This window comes from Neopsephotus bourkii, unplaced genomic scaffold (genome assembly GCF_033783945.1).
Source record: "Neopsephotus bourkii isolate Nb327-2 ecotype Australia unplaced genomic scaffold, CSIRO-AGI_Nbou_v1 NB_873, whole genome shotgun sequence".
Lineage (NCBI taxonomy): Eukaryota > Metazoa > Chordata > Aves > Psittaciformes > Psittacidae > Neopsephotus > Neopsephotus bourkii.
The window spans coordinates 1,354,463-1,372,992 of record NW_026901367.1 but is presented as its reverse complement, the minus strand read 5'-3'; the positions used below and the strand labels follow the sequence as shown (position 1 = coordinate 1,372,992).

General features: G+C 46.1%; 1 protein-coding gene across 3 annotated transcripts in view; it reads left to right on the top strand.

Moving 5' to 3' along the window:
* The window catches only part of CCDC85A (coiled-coil domain containing 85A), an 82,405-nt gene extending 81,986 nt beyond the window's left edge, over nt 1–419 (top strand). For 2 of the 3 annotated variants that reach the window (XM_061356813.1, XM_061356814.1), the window contains one exon: nt 181–419. In XM_061356813.1, coding sequence (XP_061212797.1) covers nt 181–270 — 90 coding nt within the window. In that variant the 3' untranslated portion in view covers nt 271–419. The remainder of the gene's footprint in view (nt 1–180) is intronic. The other variant, XM_061356816.1, reaches the window with a different exon arrangement.
* The last annotated feature ends 18,111 nt before the right edge of the window (nt 420–18,530 follow it).

Genomic DNA, 18,530 nt, shown 5'->3' with positions numbered 1-18,530 from the left:
TTCAGAAGCAGTGTTGTACCCCTTGAGAAATACCCTCTTCTCCTGTTGTGTGGCCCTCCCCTGTGTCCTTCCCTGTGCTGCATGGTCTGCGCAATGCGTGGTGTTTCCAGATGCATGCCTGTATCAACAATGGTACCTCTGAGCTGGCGATAACAACTTCTCTTCCATCCCTCCCTTTAGGTTGTGTGGAGGAAACTTGGAGATGCTGCAGGGTCGTGCCCTGGAATTAGACAACATTTGTCAGGCAATCAGTATAAAGGACCTATGTAAAAGGCCCTGAGGAAATCCTCTCACTGAAGAGAAGGAGTTTGAACTGCTGATGAGAGCGAAAGGACTGGCTGTGTCCACAGCAACTTCCAGCTGACGACAGGGTGTCTGTATGCACTGCAAGAGACTCGGTTAGAAACTGGTTGGGATTCTCCCAGAGGAGCCGTGCTGTTGTCCACATCCCGTGAGTGCTGCTCTCTGGGTATGCTGGCTATTGCAACGCTGCCGCCGCATCGTCTGCCGACGCACCACATGTAGGAGCACTGAGGTATTCCCACCCTAACTCAAGAGAATCGGGATTCTGCGGGAGTTACATGATACAACTTTTCCTTTGCTTAGTTACAGTGAATCTTTAGTCAAATCTGCACGACGTTGCCACTGGATTTAACGGAGGTTTATCACCAGACTGGAGAGACATTGATAAACTGTGCCTTTGGTCGCCGCAGTTATGAGAAAGTCACCTCTTAGTTACTCACCCTGCAGTCTGTAGAGTATCAGTTAATGGTGCTTAGGCAATTTCCAAGTGATTCTTTGTTTTTTGCTTTGGTAGAATACCTGCCTTTGGAGGTGCTAGAAGACCATCACGTCTCCTAACCAGCCAGTAGTGTAGCATAACTACAGTCCTTGTAGTGAAACACAATTTCTTTCTAAATGAAAGTACCAATAGCTTTCTTTTCGATTCACTTTGATGCACATCTTCTGAAGACGTGTAGGATGTTGGCAGCCCTTCAATGAACAGAAGACTTAGGGATTGCTGTTACAGGTCTCAAAGCAGAGTGGTTTTCTGGAGAGTATTTTCCAGTCGTCAGGATGCTAATTTCTACTGTTTAATTTCGAGACACGCTGGTTTATTTAACAAGAGCCTATAAGGATCTAAAAGATTGCACTGCATTATATATAAAACAAAAGCTTTCCTTGCCAACTGTAGCGTTCTTTCAAAGGAAAAGGTTTTATTATACTCAGAGCATGTCTTTCATGACTATGAGGCAGAAAGCTCTTGTTGAGATTGCCTGAGACTTGACCAGACGGCGCCCTAGATGTGCTTAGTTTATTTTTATCTATGTGTATGATCCTAGTTGTGTGTAATGAATTGCAACAAATAGGTATTTTGTGTATATCTAAAAGCAGCGATAGTTTCATGTATGAATGTGCAACAGGCTTGTGACTGAATGCTGTTGCTTAACTTTTTACTATAGCTGAGCATAGAAAAAAGACTAATAAAAGTTAAACATAAAAATAGGAATGCAACAATTCCTGGGTTTCTGGTTTGTTCTTGGTTACAAAGATTCGAGCCAAAGGCAGAACCTCTGTTTTCTCTGAGCTTGCAACATGCTGTATTCGTGGGCTATCTGCAGTGGAATGTAGCTGGGTTGCTGTACAATCTTCTGTTATCTAGGACTATGATGTAAATCTGCTAATTGTCTTCAGAAAAACAGTGTGTTAATTTGCAGCAGTAATTCTACTGGTTTCTGTTGTTAGTTTTACTTGGTACCATTCAATGTAAGGCCTCTGATCCAGCATTGCTTTCTCCTTTTGAGGGCAAAACTCCTCTTCAGTCCTTCTCCTTGAGTTGGAAATGCAGAATCTGGCCTTCCATTCCGAAACCTTGCACTCTTGCATCGGTTCTCCTATATATATAACCCAGCCCAAACAGCTGTCTGTTATCTTTACATGTTGTTTTCTCCCATGCATATTGTTTGCATAGTTAAACTACGATTGTTGTATTCCTATATCTATCTATATGCGTGTATGAAACGATGTAAAACCCGTACTTGTGCCTGCAGGATGGATGTGCAGGGGCTAACCTGAGGGACACTGGTCTTTTGACACGACACTTGTGTAAATTTTGATACTGTATTAAAACTATTTTTTTACAGTTCTGCATACGAGTGGGTATCAAGTATCTGTGTTCAGTTAGCAACGGTAATAAATTATACCATCTCACACTGTTTGCTCTCCTTTAATGACTGAAGCCACGAGGTGCTTGGCCTCCCATGAGGTTGAAATGTTCCCTGCTTGGTTGAGGAATGAGCTGCACATTGTGGGGTTTTGTTCACTTCCTCTCCAGGTGTCTTTAAAATCACTGTGGACTTGCTGCTGTCTTTTATGCTAAAGGAGGTAGGTGCTGTATGTATGATGTATGGACTGTGGGGAGCCAGGGACATGGGTGGCCCTGGCAGTGCTGGGGTAAAGGTTGGACCTGATGAACTTAAAGGTCTTTTCCACCCTCATTGATTCTGATTCTGTGCAGCAGCTCCAGGTGGCCAGGTAAGGTGGTAAGTCCCCAGCTCTGCTGCAAGGGCAGCCCCAGGGCACATGTGCTGGGTTTTCCTCCCTGCTGGTTGCACAGCGTGGCTTTGAGGCAAGATGAGGCAACGTGGAGCTTCCGCAGCCGTTTTGCTCAGGTAGGACACACAGGCATGTTGGGGGTCCTGGGGAGGCTGGTTATGTCCTGCTGTGTGTCTCCTGTGCCCAATGCATCTCTGGATGCCCCTGAACCACCCCCTTCATCCTGCTCCATGGGCTGTAGGGGCAATGGGAAGGTGCTGTGAAAGGGCTGCCTGTCACTGCTCATGCTGGAGAGCAGAAAAGTAAATTTTCTGGAAAAACCCAAACTCTGTACAATCAGGATCTTGAAGCTGATAAATTGTTCTTTGCTGCCCAGAGAAGCTGTGGCTGCCCCATCCCTGGCAGTGCTCAAGGCCAGGTTGGACACAGGGGCTTGGAGCAAGCTGCTCCAGTGGAAGGGTCCCTCCCCATGGCATGGGTTGGAACTGGAGGAGCTTTAAGGTCCCTTCCAACCCAAACCAGTCTGTTCCTCTATGATTAAATCCTGTGGGGGGTCCTGAAAATGTGGCTTACTACGAGGAGAAAGTGGGTGGTGTGGGGAGAAAGAGGTGCAGTGCTCTTGAGGGTCCTGTAGCCTGCTGATACATCTCTGTGCTAATGAATAAAAACTGCTGTAGTAGTTATGGACCTTCATCTCATCTGAATTGCTCTCTTCCCACATGGTTAGATGCTCTTCAGCAAAACAAAATCTTGCCAAGCCTCATGAACTTCTTGTTCAGTTGTTTTCAGCATAATCCTGCTTCAGTTGAAAATCTCCACGTGTTGTTACAGGGCCATTCCCAGCTTCTGAACTGAGCATCAGTGAGCTCTAAAGTTCACGATGCGAGTGAATTTTAAACAGCTCTTGCACAGCAGATGTAGTGGTGGATTTCACATTCTGGACTGAAGGAAAGCTGCTTTGCTGAAGGATCAGGAGGTAAAGAAGGGCAGTTTGTTTTCCAGCAAGTGAAAGGCTCCAGTGGAGCCTGTTCCCCAAAGGTTGCGGTTGATGGACATGTTTATGAACACAGCACAAAGCCCTTTGGAAGGCTCTGAGCACAGCCACCCCAAACAGCCCCTGCAGCACCCGGCCCCGTGCTCCTCTGTGCTGCCTGAACCTCTCAAACACCAAATGCCCCTCAGGCTTTCTGTGTCACTGCCAGGTACCTGCCCAGTGAATCCCGCTCTTCCCAGGGCACTGCTTCAGTTAATCCTTTAGATGGTTTGGAAATAGGTCTCTGGGGCGAATTCCTTATACTGATCTCACCGTGTGAGGCAGAAGAAAGTGGCTGAGCCTCTTTTTTTCCCCTACTTTCAGGGGAGGGAAAAAAAATCTTGATACTTGTCCTTCATTTCGAGTTGCTGCAGAATAGAAGTGCAAATGCATCTGCCAGGTATATAATGCCAAGACCTCCTCATAACTCCACACTTGTGTTTTCCAGGCTTGGTGAACCACGTACACAGGGACCCCAGCCATGCATGTCCCCATCCAGCTACTAGCTCTGTGATTCTGGTCATTCAAATGTGAAGGTAAGAAGAGCTGACTCGATAGCAGCTCTGCCTGGGATGAAGAAAGAGTTTCTGTGTTAATCACCCAACATTTGCTGGGTTGCCTCATAGTTAGGGTACTTTCTAGCATAGGTAGTAATGCAGAGGTGAATAATGGGACAGCATTTGCCAGAGTTGCCAAATCACCTCTGATAGCCACAGTATTAGGAGTGAGGGGGAAAGAGAAACTACAAGAGGAAGAAAGGACAGGTAACCTTCTTGCTAGTAATGACTTTATCCTCTCTTTTGTCTTTCCTCTTTCTCATTTTTCTTTGCTTAGAAAGAACCTCTCTCCCCTCCTCCTTTGCTGACTCCAGACTCTTCATGGTTTTGATTTATCCCAGAAATAGCATGGTGTGACTGAGATTTCCAATATGTGGGAAAGAAACTTCAGTTGTTATGAAAAGCCAAATGCTTTTGGCTTTTCAAAAAGATCAGAGAGGAGAGGAAAGCTTACTAAGAATACATGGGATGCTCCTGAGCACTCCTGCTGACTTTGATGGAAGGTCAGGCAATGGGTAGTGTGAATGAAAATAAAGTTTTAAATAGTCTTATAAATAAGTAATAAGTAATTTCAAATAGTTTTATAAATAAATTAAAAAATAGAACTATCATGTTTCAAAAACTTAAGAGATAACATGGACCAGAGACATGAACCTGACCTGAATCTTTCTTAACTGAGAAAGCTCAGCCACTTCCATGGAGGTAATTAGAAAACTGAGACATATTCATGGGGAATGATGAAAATGAAATAAAACTATAGCTGAAAATACAGTAAAACCAGATTGTATTAAATAAAACAATATCTTCTGATATTAATAGGAGGTCTTTGCTGGCCGTGCTGGAGCCAGGCTATGGGCGCTGCAGCTCAGGCGTTAGTGAGTGGTTCTTCTCATGCTACTGACTGGTGGGGAAGGACCTCAGGGACTTCATTGCTGCTTCCATCTGAAACAGCTTTCTGAACACCTGGCTCCCAAAGAAGTGCCAAAATAATACTAATGAATTATTTAATGTGTTTGCTAGAACATGATACTTACTCTCTACTTGCATCAGAATCTGTCAGAATTATCTCTTCAATGTGGTAGCCATGGCCCTGAAGTTTGAAACTTCTTTGGTGGGTTTTTCCCAACTACTGTGAATAGGTGGAAGTAAACTTTAAAGTCATTTATTTATAGGTCTTCAGATGAAAAAGTAAAGGAAAAAATAACCCTGGGAACCCATTTCCAGGTTCTGAAAAGCAAAAGGACAAAGGGAAGGGGGATGAGGACCTCTCTTGCCAGGATCCTGGCTGCAGGTGCACCTTTCTTGCAGGGTTTAGGTGACAGAGGGGTACAGCTTCTTTTTTTATGCAACCCACCTGTGTGTGGCAACCACAGAGAGCCGAGAGAAAGGCTGTGTGAGAAAGAAGGTGCTTTAATGCTTTCACATGTGATCTTATGTATGTGGGTTGGGTTTGTTTAGCATTGCTGTTGATAAATGCCAGGGGACAGGGTTGGCCATGGGCAGTGGTGGTCCCTGGGCTGGAACACCTCAACCGTGGAGCAGGAGGAGGTTGATGTCATGGTTTTTTCAGGAAGCTTTGGAAGTCCCTGGGGACACAAGGACATCTTGGCTCAGGCAAGAGCACTGAGCCCTGTTGAGCTGTAGCATCACTCATGGCTTAAGTGCAAAGATCACAGCGTGAAAGGAAAACACTCTCTGGGGGTTTGAGGTGGCCTTTCAACATGGGATCCGGTTTGTTGTCGGAGTGGTGGGAATTGGCCAGAGGATCAGTCCATGGCACAGGGCCGTCGAGCTGCTCTGTTTTCACAGGCATTAGGGCTCATCAGAGAGGAAACACACAGTCTAAAAATACATTCTCTTCCTCGGGCCGCTGCAGGGAAGTGCTCGCAGACTGCTGCAGGTGCCCATTTAGAAAGGCCCCGAGCACCCCAGAGCCCACCCTGCACAACCTTGAAAATCCCAGGAAAAGCTCACCCTGCAACACGGCAACGTTTCCATGGGAACTGTTCCTCTACTCCTGCTACTAAAACCTATAGCAGGAATGATAACAGGACCCAGTTTCTGCACCAAACTACAAACAGCGCATGCTACAAAGGGAAGCGGTAAAGAGCAGGAGTGTAAATCAACAGAACTGCTAAATGAGGTGCGTGTGTCTCCACAAAAACCCCACAAGCACATAAACAAAGCCTTTGGGAGGTGGGGGGAAGATCATCTTGATTATAGCACATCCAGCCAACACTAACCCCATGGATTGTGTGAAATCAGGTTTGTTCTTCTGATACGCAGCAGGAAACCCTGTAGCAGATCAAATATGTTCAGGGAGGCTGTCTTGCTAATTGCTGCTCCTAGCTGAGCCAAAGCAAACTATTTAGACAAAGGAGAGAATTCACTTTTTCTTTAGTATTAATTATGAAATAGCATGTCTGGATGGGCTTTCAATAACACTGCATTTCCTGGGGAAACAAAAATGAAGTTCTAATCCTGTGAAATAATTGCAGAATTAACACCTTGCTCCAGGCTGGAACCCCAACATATGCTTACAGTTAAGTGCAGGATGAGTGAGGTCTTGGATAAGACCTTTCCTTCAATCACAGCAGATTATGAAACTCATTTTAAAGCCCCCTTTATAAGAATTCTTGTGTGTTCTCACTTACATGGATGTTAAAGCAGCGCATTCTTTCTGTTGTGGCTTTCACATTTCCTCTTAGCGTTTTTTAAGCCTGTTCTTATGGTCATTTTGCTCCTCACTAAAGATTTGGCATCTCTCTATAAAGATTTTGCACCAGGTATTTTGGGGCTTGAATGTGGCATTTGGGCACTTTGTGCTCACTTTGTGCTGCCAACAGCCTACCAAACACTAACTGCAGGGTTTATTTTCCTCCTGTGCTTTCCTCCTGCTGCATGCAAGTGGTGTCTCAGAGCAGCTTAGCTGAATATTAGCATTTGTAGCCATAGACAAACCAAAGTGGCAAGGAAGAAGCTGTGATACTGAATGCCAGAAGGTTAACCACCGTCCACACTTGGGCAGCAGGAATGGGATCATTGATGTTCAGGCTGTGTGGTCGTGGGGCACAACAGAAAAGGGGAGCAATGATGAACTTGTAAGTACGTGCAGCCAAGCTTGTAGGAAGATAGGAGTAGGACCTGGCTGAGGTTAAAGGCTGCTTCTTACCGTTGGGTAATGGCTCATAGTGATCACTCTTAGGTTTAGCTTGCTTTTACATCAAGCTTTGAATACACCTAGCTGCAAAAACTACTTCTTGAGGGCCTTCTGCTCTGGGTAGTGCCATCTAGAAGGATATCTACAAGGGAACAAGAGATCACAAACAGCGTGAGGACCTCTAAATCACGGGCTTCATGGTTCAGTTTCTGCCTCGCTGAACCACGCTGATCCCCTCTGCCCTTGTTTAGCTGCACCACTCTCCATCAGGTCCCTGCAGAGATGCTAGTTTGTTGGTGCACACAGTGTCACCCTGCTGCATCGGGGTACTGTGCCTCACTGGCAGCTTTAAACGGTCATAGGTCTCTAGGTCTGGAAGGAGAACGTATGTTAGATGCCTTTTAATGCTGAAAACACTTGGGAGGGAAAAAAAAGCACATCACACGTCATAACTATTGAGCCTTTCCAAATGATGCATGAATTAAGAGCCACTACTGAAGTTACACACAGCATAGTAAGAGAATAATATATACTATTAGTTTCCTAGTTGCCAGGATCAATACTTAGCTTGGTACAGCTCACGTGTGCTCTGTGGGTCTGCATGCAGGTGCATACCTGCACACACCAGGCTTTATTTGAAGGTCACTGACAGAAACAGGCCTTAGGTTAGGTGATGGTCTGGTGCATGGTGCACTTAGAGGGTGTTGTGGGTTGGGTCTGGTGCTCTTCAGAGCAAAGTCCGTTCTCTGCTGTAATACCCCAAAGGCAGTGTATTTCTCTTCACAAGGCTCCCAACACAGTTTCTCACTTTCCTGACCAAAGTAATGGAACCAAACACTTAAAAGGAGAAACTAAATAAAATCACAAGCCAAAAGGTCTGTGACCAAGCTGGTTATCTCTCTCTTTGCATTCAGTGGCATCTGAATGAGTGATTCCAAAGTAAAACATTCTCCTTTGGGATAGTCTGCTCCCCACAGACAGGTAGAGCACCTTGTGTCCAGATGAGGTAACCTGTACCTAAGAGGACTCCAAAGCTTCCTGATTTAATCACAGCAAATCAATTATGTGTACCTGTTAGACAAAAGATTTTGCCTCCAGTGATTAATTCTAGCTAGAAATTGTTGTTAAAATGTTCATCTTGGTTTGCTAATGGCTTTAAAAAGGGGGGGAAAGGTAAAATAATGATGAATGATTAAACCTTGTCTCCATAAATCCCATTAATTGCATTTGGGGAAAAATCAAATAGATGTTGAAGGCAGTGTGCTCTCAGATGGCTTCACTAGAAGGGCAAAGCTACATAATGGGCAAATTACTGTTTGTTTCTGTACAGGAAAATAGCCACAAACCATCAAGAAGGGCCAGCAGACCCCATCGTTCAGGTGAGTCCCATGGGGAGAACCTGGCCAGCTTGTCCCCAGACCCAGGGCTTAATATGGCAAAGCAGAGCTGCCCCCAAGCAGCATCCTTTGCCTGCTTGGAAAGGGCTCTTTGGGCTTGATGCACTGCATGTGTTTGGCAGCCATGAGCAGGGAGAAAGGCAGGAAGGCAGTGGTGTATTTCTGTAATCACAAATTATGCTGTATGTTACCTGGAGTTCAGTCTCTATAAATCCTGCATTGACCCTGATTGCATGTGGCTGTAATTAAGCTGTCCAACAGAGCGGGTCTGGCTGCTGATTACACACCGGGGCCTGACCGCACGTGACGGCAGGGGAAAGGGGTCAGGCACCTGAAGACCTTGACAAGCCTCTTGTGACCAGATGAGCTGTGACCACAGCTCAATCAGGCTTTGGAAAACACACTGGAACAACTCCTAACAAGTCAACAGGATAGGAGTGGCCTGCAATCATCTGCAGGGGAAGCTGTTCCACTGGTCCTGGCATGTGCCTGTGGCTCAGTGCCAGCGAGGAGCTGTGTGGACCAGCCTCTTGGCTCTGCAGATGTGCAGGGCTCATCTCTGTGCGCTGGGCACCCCCTGCCCTGTGTTTGATCCTCTTGGATCATCCTCGTAATGAAAAGGCTTTCCTTGTATCTGCCCAGCATTCCCACTTGTCGCTTGTCCTTTCACTGAGCACACCTGGGGAGATGCATATGCCTTGTGCTCCAGCCCCTGGCCATCCTGGTGGCCTCTATGGATTAATTCCAGTGTATCCATCTCCATCTGGGGAGCCCACAGCTGGACCCAGCACTCCAGATGTCTCACCAATGCTAAGTATACTGGAAGCATCACCTCCCTCAGCCCTGTTTGATAAGCCTTATAATGCCGTGGAGACAAAGACTATGTTGGTACCCTGACAGAATGGAAATGACAGGAATATTCATACATAGCATCCATGGAAACTACAGGAATCTTCATATATAGCATCCATAATCCATATGTGCTTACGTTAAGTAATAACTTTACCATGTCCAGCAAAATGTCTCTGCGGGTGCTAATGGAGAACTGAGATGGATGTAAAGGCAGGCATGTGATGGATGTAAAGGCAGGCATGTGCCAGCACTGTGCAATAAACCTGCTGCTCTGAACTCGTTCTGGAGACACAGTCACATTGAAAAAGGAACAGGGCTGCTCCAGACCACATAGCTCCCCTTGGCCCTTTGAAGCTCTTCCTTGTCTCAGATGATAGGTCCATGTGATCGTATACTTGTCTTTTTCCCTGCTCATATCCCTGCCCTAGCAGGAAGAAGGAACAATAGAGAGAAGATAGCTTTTGATAGCATTCAGGCAGTGATCTGATCTGCTCCTGAGCCCTGCTGAGACTACAGCAGATAAGGTTTTATCTTTGATCTTGATGAAATAATCGATGCTCAGCATCCTTCGGCACTGCTCATGTGTCGGGTGAACATTTCCTCCCTTGTTTCGGCTCTGTGCTGTTGACGAAGGGACCGAAGGGCTCATTCCTGCCTATGTCTCCATCCCAGGGAGCTGCCAGCAGGTCCTGAGGCCTCTTGCTTGTCCTGTCAATGCTGCAGGGTGGAGGTTTCGTGGCCTTGGGACCAGCTGACCATGGCAGGGTGCCTGTAGGGATGGTGAATGTGTCCCTGCCGGTCGCTGCAGGACCTACCCTGATGTGAGCAGCAGCTCAGGGAGGGGATTCTCCCCCCCTGCTCTGGGGAGACCCCCCTGCAGCCCTGATCCAGCTCTGGGGCAGCAGCACAAGAGGGACGTAGAGCTGATGGAGCAAGGCCAGAGGAAGCCATGGAGATGCTGTGAGGGCTGGAGCAGCTCTGCTCTGGAGCCAGGCTGAGAGAGCTGGGCTGGGGCAGCCTGGAGAAGAGAAGGCTCCTGAAGGGGAGACCTGAGAGCAGTTCCAGTGCCTAAAGGGGCTGCAGGAAAGCTGGAGAGGGGCTTGGGACAAGGGCCTGTAGGGACAGGCCAAGGGGAATGGCTTGAACCTGCCTGAGGGGAGACTGAGCTGAGCTCTTAGGCAGAAGCTCTTCCCTGTGAGGGTGCTGAGGCGCTGGCACAGGGTGCCCAGAGAAGCTGTGGCTGCCCCATCCCTGGCAGTGCTCAAGGCCAGGTTGGACACAGGGGCTTGGAGCAAGCTGCTCCAGTGGAAGGGGTCCCTGCCTGTGGCAAGGGATTAGAACTGGATGAGCTTTAAGGTCCCTTCCAACCCAAACCATAACACGAATCCATGGGCCAGCTCTGATGTGGCCACACTCCGTGGATCTCTTGCGCTCTGCACCTCAGCACTGGTGAGGGCAGCAGGGCTGCCATGGCTCCTCAGCCCCCTGGTCTCTCAGCGCTGTTTCTCAGAGTTTCCCTCCCTCCCCCCTCCCTGCCGGCCGCCATTTTGTCTGTTCTCATCCGGCCTCCCTCAGGTGCCTGTGACGGGTCTGAGGGGCGGGGCTGCCGGAACCGGCTGGAGCCGGCTGGAACCGGCTGGGGTCAGACCCGCCTCTCCTCACAGGGCAGGAGGCGCCTGGAGACCAACAGCCGATGCAGGTACTCCTCAACATATATATGTATATAAATAGTTATATTGTCTGTAGTGTTATATATTACCTTATATATAAAGGCAGGCACGGAGGGCATGGTGCCTGCCCTGTGTTGCAGGCATAGCCTCCTCGTTCCTCCCCAAACTGCCCTCTCCCCTTTTCCCCCTCAGCTGAGTCTGAAGTGAAACCTGGGTTTGAATTTGGAGGTTTCCCCTTATTTTGTGTCATAGAGAGAAAAGGCTTTCCTTGGGTAAAATGGTGTCTACATAAATAACTTGTTCCCCTGCTTACCTTCTGCGTGTGCAGCTGGTGCCAAAGACTGAGGAGAACTTAAGTGCACATTATAAAAGAATGCCTTTTCAGTCAGATTCACTGTAGTTTAGCTCTTTGCCTTTTTCAGAAACTATATGAACAGCAAAATCCATGAATCAGGGGTTGTGAGAGGGGAGGATACTCGGGCTGATCATCCTGTGCTATTCGTTTGGATGGGGAGGCATTTCAGGCAGACTGTTGGGATTTTTTCCTGGGAGTAATTAAATATGTTCCATAAAGGGTTTCTGACTGAGCTGCCTTTAACCACATTTGTAATTCCTACTTCACACATTACTGGGCTCTGAATTCTGGTGGCCTGAACAAGAGGAGCTAAAAGGCCATAAACTAAGGGCTGGGGTTAGAAGTGAGCCGTATAACTCACGCAGAATGGCTCTATGGCTTGGTGTCTTCAGATGTGCCCTGCAGGTTTCCATTCTTTACAGGGAAATAAAGGTGACCAAAGGGCAGGAGAAATGTATCTGCAGTGCTGGAGGCTCAGCTGAACTGTAACTGCCCACAGAACCTGGGGTTTATTCTGTACTCGGCTACCTGAGAGATCCATCCAGTGTTTGTGCCCATGACCAAAGGCAGCGCTGGTTTAGCCAGGCAGACACTCCTTTAGAAAACAGGACCCAGTTCTGTTCACGCTTCTGTTGCTGCTTTACAGACACAATCGTGTTATCTGGGATTTCATGGGCATAGATGACTGTAAAATTATCTCAGTGATGCATTTTCTATTCTCCTTTTGGTGTGTCTGTTGCGATTTGCTGAGGAGAAAGTAAATTACATGGAAGCTGTCAAATTTAGTAATTAAAAAGGTTTAAAACTCGATTTCACCTTGTGAGTTTTTTTCTTGTGGGGAAAACACCTGAAGCTCCTTTTACCTTGAAGCCACATTTACTACAGTTGGTGGAAACGACCTGTCCATCACTGGTGATCGTTGGTAGATCCCCATCCTTAGCAGCTGCTGGGACTGGCCTAAGGCTTGGGAAGGGAACCACTGGTTGTAAACCTGAAACCGTGGTAGCAGTGATAATGTGTGTTGAAAGGAGGTGACAAAGCTGTTCCAAGAGAAGATAAACGTGCTAGGTAGGCTCCTGAACTAATGCCATTTGATGTACCTCAGCTGTAAGCGGAGTTTTCCCCTGTGTCTCTCCTAGGAAAATTTAGTCTGTAAACAGTAGAAATCTAATTGTTGTGATCAAAACCGGTTGTACTTTGCAGGTGCTCTTGCTCATAAATGAGCTTAGTAGAACAATTAGGTATTTATCAAAGGGATATGGCTATGGTACTTGACAAACTGTACAATTTTAGTTGAATTACAACAAAATACAGCTACGTTGTAACAAAAAAGTCTGTGGTGGAGTGCAGTGATATACACTTTGCAATTAAAAATCAGGTTAAAGGAGTTTAAAAAGAGGCTTTCCTCATTTTGAAGGTTAGTTTTTCAAAGGGCTTCAGGGAATTTACAGGATCTATCAGATATCTCCTATTTCTGTTTTCTCCAATGTAGCTAATTAATACAGCTCAGAACAGCTCAGTGAGGGAGTGGAGACGGAACACAGGTAATTTTATATGACAGAGGGAATGGTTTTACAGTTACCAGTCAGGGCATGGTGTTCTTCGGCTCATGAGAACTTAATTTCCAATTGACCTGTGATTCACTGGATGCTTTGCTGAAGCTTCTTGCTAGTTGATTCTATGATTCTGCCAGACTTAACTGTGTTGTCTTCAAGTGTGTGTGTTGAAGAATAAACCTGTGAACGTGCTCCATGGTGGCACTTTGTAAACTGATAGTAGAGACAGGCAAGTCTGCACGGGGTTTACTCCAGGTTTGTGGAGCCTGGTGCTAAAATGCACACATAGTGTATCTGGTGTTAGCTTAGTGTTTGTCTCAGTATGTTACATGGTGTAATTTGCTATGGTGTCATTGGGAGATATTTGCAAGTGCCTGATGGCCTTTCCTTGGGATGCTGCTTGGCAAAATACTGCTTGTTGAACTCTCCTCCTTAGGGAAGATCCCTCCATTCTGCTTCTGTATTCATTCCTCGTCCTTCAAAATAATTTCTGAAAAGAAAGCCTGATCCCAGGCAGCCTTAGTAATACTATTATTAACAAGTATATGGAGACAGGCTGAGAACATTGGGGCTGTTCAGCCTGGAAAAGAGAAGCTGCATGGAGACCTCAGAGGAGCTTCCAGTGTCTGAAGGGGGCTACAAGGATGCTGGAGAGGACTCTTCCTCAGGGACTGTAGCGACAGGATAAGGGGTGATGGGTTCAACCTGAAGTTCAGGTTAAATATAAGGAAGAAGTTCTTTACTGTGACGGTGCTGAGGCACTGGCACAGGTTGCCCAAAGAAGTGGTAAATGCTCCATGCCTGGCAGTGTTCAAGGCCAGGTTGGACAGAGCCTTGGGCAACATGGTCTGGGGTGAGGCATTCCCTCCCCATGACAGGGAGTTGAAACTGGATGATCTTAAGGTCCTTTCCAACCCAAACCATGCTGTGATTTTCTGATATATATTAGAAATTCTAATAGATGCCCGGGTTTTATTGTGAGGTTTAAGTCAGTGCGAAGTATTTATTTACATGAAGAAATACCTTTGTCTATTTGAGAGACACATTTGGTTTGCACGTATTACTGCTGATTAAAGGTGTATGGCTCAGTTTGCAAAGCACAGCACTTTATTGTGCAGACAGATTTCTCCCCTTTGCCCTCTGGTCTCTCTTCTCAACTTGAGTTTTCCAGGTGTGGAATGGTCTTCACTCAGAGAAAAGAGCATCTGCATTTTGTTGATGCTCAGAGGAGTAAAACTTTGCAGATGAGAGCTGATTTCAGACCTTCTCCTTTCCTGCCTCCATGCTGGAGTTGGTTTTGTGGCTGTGCCAAGCAAATTGACAGAGCAGAGTGGTACTGATCTGTGGCCAGAGCAGCTCTCCATTCCTTTTATTCTGTAGGAGTATCTGTTTATTTTCTGTATGAATTTCAGGCTGTCAGAAAAATACCATTTATCCTGCAGATGGTGACAAGAAAAGTGTTGTGTTTGCTTCAGCTGTAAGACAAAGGGACCACTTCCCAGCCTCTGCTGTCAGCTCAAAGCAAAACTGGGATATGGAGAGAAATAATGCACAAAGGAGAGTTCTCTGAAGGCCTTTGTCATGCCAGTTCAGTGGGTGCTGTGAAACTCCTTGTGATGTAATTGCATAGGAGGTTTTGACCACTGTGTGCAGTGCAGCCCTCTGAACCTGAACCTCTATTTGTGTGTCCCCCTCCTGGCCATGGAGCTTGTAGCAACCAGAAAAGGTTGCTGAAACTTAGCAGTGGGAATCTGTGGGGGAATTAATTGCAACTGAAATGTAACACCTCAGAAATGGCACTTGGAGACTTTGGCATTGGGCAGTTCACAGCTGTAAGATGTAGTACCAGTGTAAACCCAACCCTTCTGTGTGGTTTTTGCAGGGTCTAATTATTTACCTTGTAAGCAGGAAAGCTGCTGTAAACCTGGCCTAATTCTCTTGACACCCATTCTTACACAGGAATGCTTCCTCTGATGGAAGCCACAGTGCTGCATGGAGAGAAGTACACCCAGGAGAGGAGCACTACACCCAGGAGTTGTCACCACTCCAGTTTGCTGGACTGTCACGTCAGCAAAAGTGAGTAGCAATTCGAAACGCTTGAGTACCTTTCTATTTGCAAAAGTAGCTCCCAGCTGAGGGGCAGCAAGGATGCCCCTGCCTGGGGCTGACAAGTGCAAGTGGAAGGTGGAAGTTCCTCAGCAACTGATATGCTTTAGAAGTGCATGTATTTTAATTTTAAAGAATGCTGATTCTTATCTGCTGGTTTGTGCAGTATATCAGTTGTTTGTATAAAGAAGGTTTTATCTACTCAAAGGCTCACTATTAATTTTATTGTGGCTGAGAGTTTAATGAATTACAGGAGATGAGAATAAAGAGGAGAGGCCAACGTTTTACCAGAACACAAAGGAATCATGTTGATATGAAACTTTTTTTTCCCCCTCGGTTATGAATGTACAGTATTTTTCTTGATTACTAGCTGGGGGAGTGAAAATATAGAGGTTGGTGACTCAAGGCCATAGAAATGAGTAAATACTACTACATAAACTATTTGCACTGAAATATTAAACTTGTCCAGGAGATAAGTAACAGTGTTTTGGTAGCGGTAGGAGAGTGATGGTTTGCTATCAGTCCTCATAGTTTATCCCGTGCAGAGCGTTTCCTATGGAATAAGGTCACGATAGATGCTCTCAGCCATCCTGGTGTAGCAGGAATCAAGATTTTGTTTCACACTGAACTCTGTGTATCAAGAAAGAGAAGCCAAAAAGCAGAATTGACTATTGATTTGCTGAGTGTGCGTGTTAATACTGCTATAGATCTATATGGCTTAGTCCACTACAGTGTCTTAAGGTCTTTAAGGAATCAATGGCACTTGCTGCAGCACTTGTGCCTGCTTGCTCCAGAGGAGCTGCTTATGTTCTAAAATAATCTATATTTGAAGTTTGAGGAATTTTCAAGTGCCTCCTTGGGGTGGGCAGCTTGGCCAGGGCTGAGCTCAAGCTGTAGCAGCATGAAAAGAAAGTTTAAGTTTCACTGTTCATGCTCTCTTTTTCTCTGTGCCACTGCCTTGAAGCTTGCATCACCTGTGGTGAGTTGCAATGCACACACACCTCCTGCAACTGTTTTCAACCCATTGGTACCAACCTGTTCCCATATTTGTACTGTCTTTATTCCTTAACATGGGGGAGATGGCTGAAAGGCAGTTGGTATGGTATTCTCAGGGAGGTAATTAATCTGCATCTGCAGCATTGCCTTTTGCAGTACCTATGGGTGAGTGTGCACTGGGGACAGCTGGATGTGATGTTGCCTTGTCTTGAATCCCAAAGGGTTAGCATTAAGCAATATTGTCAGCATATTTGAGCTTAAACACATTACGGACTTTTAAAACTGAATTGGCCAAATTGATGCTGTAGGGCAGGAAATAAATAACTGGGGGGTTTGCCTTGCAGTCAGTCTTGCGTGGCCATTTAGAGCTGATGATACAACCACAGGTTGTTAACCAATTTGCGCAGACGTGTTTTGAGCCATGTAAAACTAACATTTAATGAAGTGAAACACAGATCAATGGTGAATTTTGTGCAGTGGCTCAGTCATATTGATTGCAAAGTTCAAAGGCTTTCAGTATGGACCTCAAACCTCTATAATGTTAGGGTTGAAATGATGTTTGGCAAATGCTAACGAGGTTGAACAGGCAGTGTGGATGTGTTTGCTTCCTGCTTTCAAAGAATCTGCTGCTTTTCCATCAGTAAGGAGGGGTGGGAACTGGTTGGTCATGCAGGAGATGCTCCTGGATCAGTTTTACTGGGTTTCAAAGAAAGGGACTTCAATGCTGGTGCAGCTGCAAAGGCACCACTGCAGCAGTGGTGGCTGCTGAGTATGAAGGTGTTGGTGCTCTCACCCAGCACATGCATTGTGCAGCACTTGTTGCTTCCTAAAGTGATTTTGGCTGTCAGACATGTGGATGCGCTTGTACAGGTGCTAACCTCAATTTGAGCATGACAGACTGAACGGGATCTTCTTCCTGCAGCATGGGCTGTCCATGCTCTGTGCATGTGGCAGTAAGGATGGCCACACAAGGTGGCCCATCCATGGGTGCTGGAGACTGCATCTGTCACAGCAGCTGTTTGGTAAAGCAGATGAGAGGATAATGTAACTGTATTTGCCTTTGGCGTGGTAAAAGCTGGAACCTGGCTCCAGTCTGGGCCCCTAGTGAGAGATCTGTAATTTGCAGCCACTCAAGGATGTCAGTGGCTTTTTCTCTGCTCTGCAGATAGGCACCATGCTCAGCCTCAGCTGAGTCATGCACCCCCTCCTGCCCAGCAGTGGAATGGAAATGGGAAGAGGTGTTATCAGGCCAAGAGGACTGCAAAAATAAAATCAATACAGGTCAACCAAAGAGTTTAAATCTTGACTTGTAATAACTCTGCATCTGACCATCCTCCATGTATATTATAATTGTTGCATCATTCAACACTGCTTACTTGAAAATCAAAATACTGTGATGCAATACAGTATGTATGAATATGTATGCACACACAGGAAATGCCTCCCTTTGTGAATGGCTGTGTACCTGCAGAGAAACAAACCCAACCAACTTCCATGGCAGGTATGGCAGAGCAGTGCTTTGGGCAACGAGTGTCTAGGTGATGTGTTTGACCCTGACAGTTCATGCTGCTGGTAGCTGGCTGGATGACAGTCACAAAATTAACACCTGGGTGTAAAGGACTCTTATTTCATAAAATAACAGCTCCCTCTCCTGCATATATTCTGACAACAGCAATTAAAACCATAGCAGCACACCAGGGATCTGCTAAATATAGTATGGCCTGAAGTTACAGCTATGTTTCCTGGATTTTTCTGTTGTGATTCCCCACGCCCTACCCCGTTATGGATGGAGCAGGAGAATTTAAAGGTCAGGTGAGCAAATGAGCTCAGGAAGAAGAGGGATCCCTGCCTTTGCCACTGCAGCATGGAGCCCCCTCTGGCTGGGCCAGCAGTGTTTTGGGGCATTGTAGCTCCTGTGCAAGAAGTACTACTTTCAGAAAACTCTTTAGGAAACGTATAAAGAGGGAGAGCTTTAATTCTTGAATATATTAATTCAGGATGACTTATCACTGCTGCAGTAACACCTATTTTGCTCGTGCATAATATTATTTTACAGAGGCTGAATGAAGGAGAGAGCATTCTCTGTGTGGTATGTGAACGTTTATGGATGGTTTGGCGCTTAGTTTAATAGCTCAGGCTTTTAAAGACTTGACATCTTGTTTGTAGTACCTAAATAGATACATGCTATTTCCGGGGGCTGTTGCTACTGCTGGGTTTTCATGACAGTCTTTATACACAGTTTCATTTTCAGCGTGGGAGAGGTCACAGCATTGCACTAACTCAAAATACCTG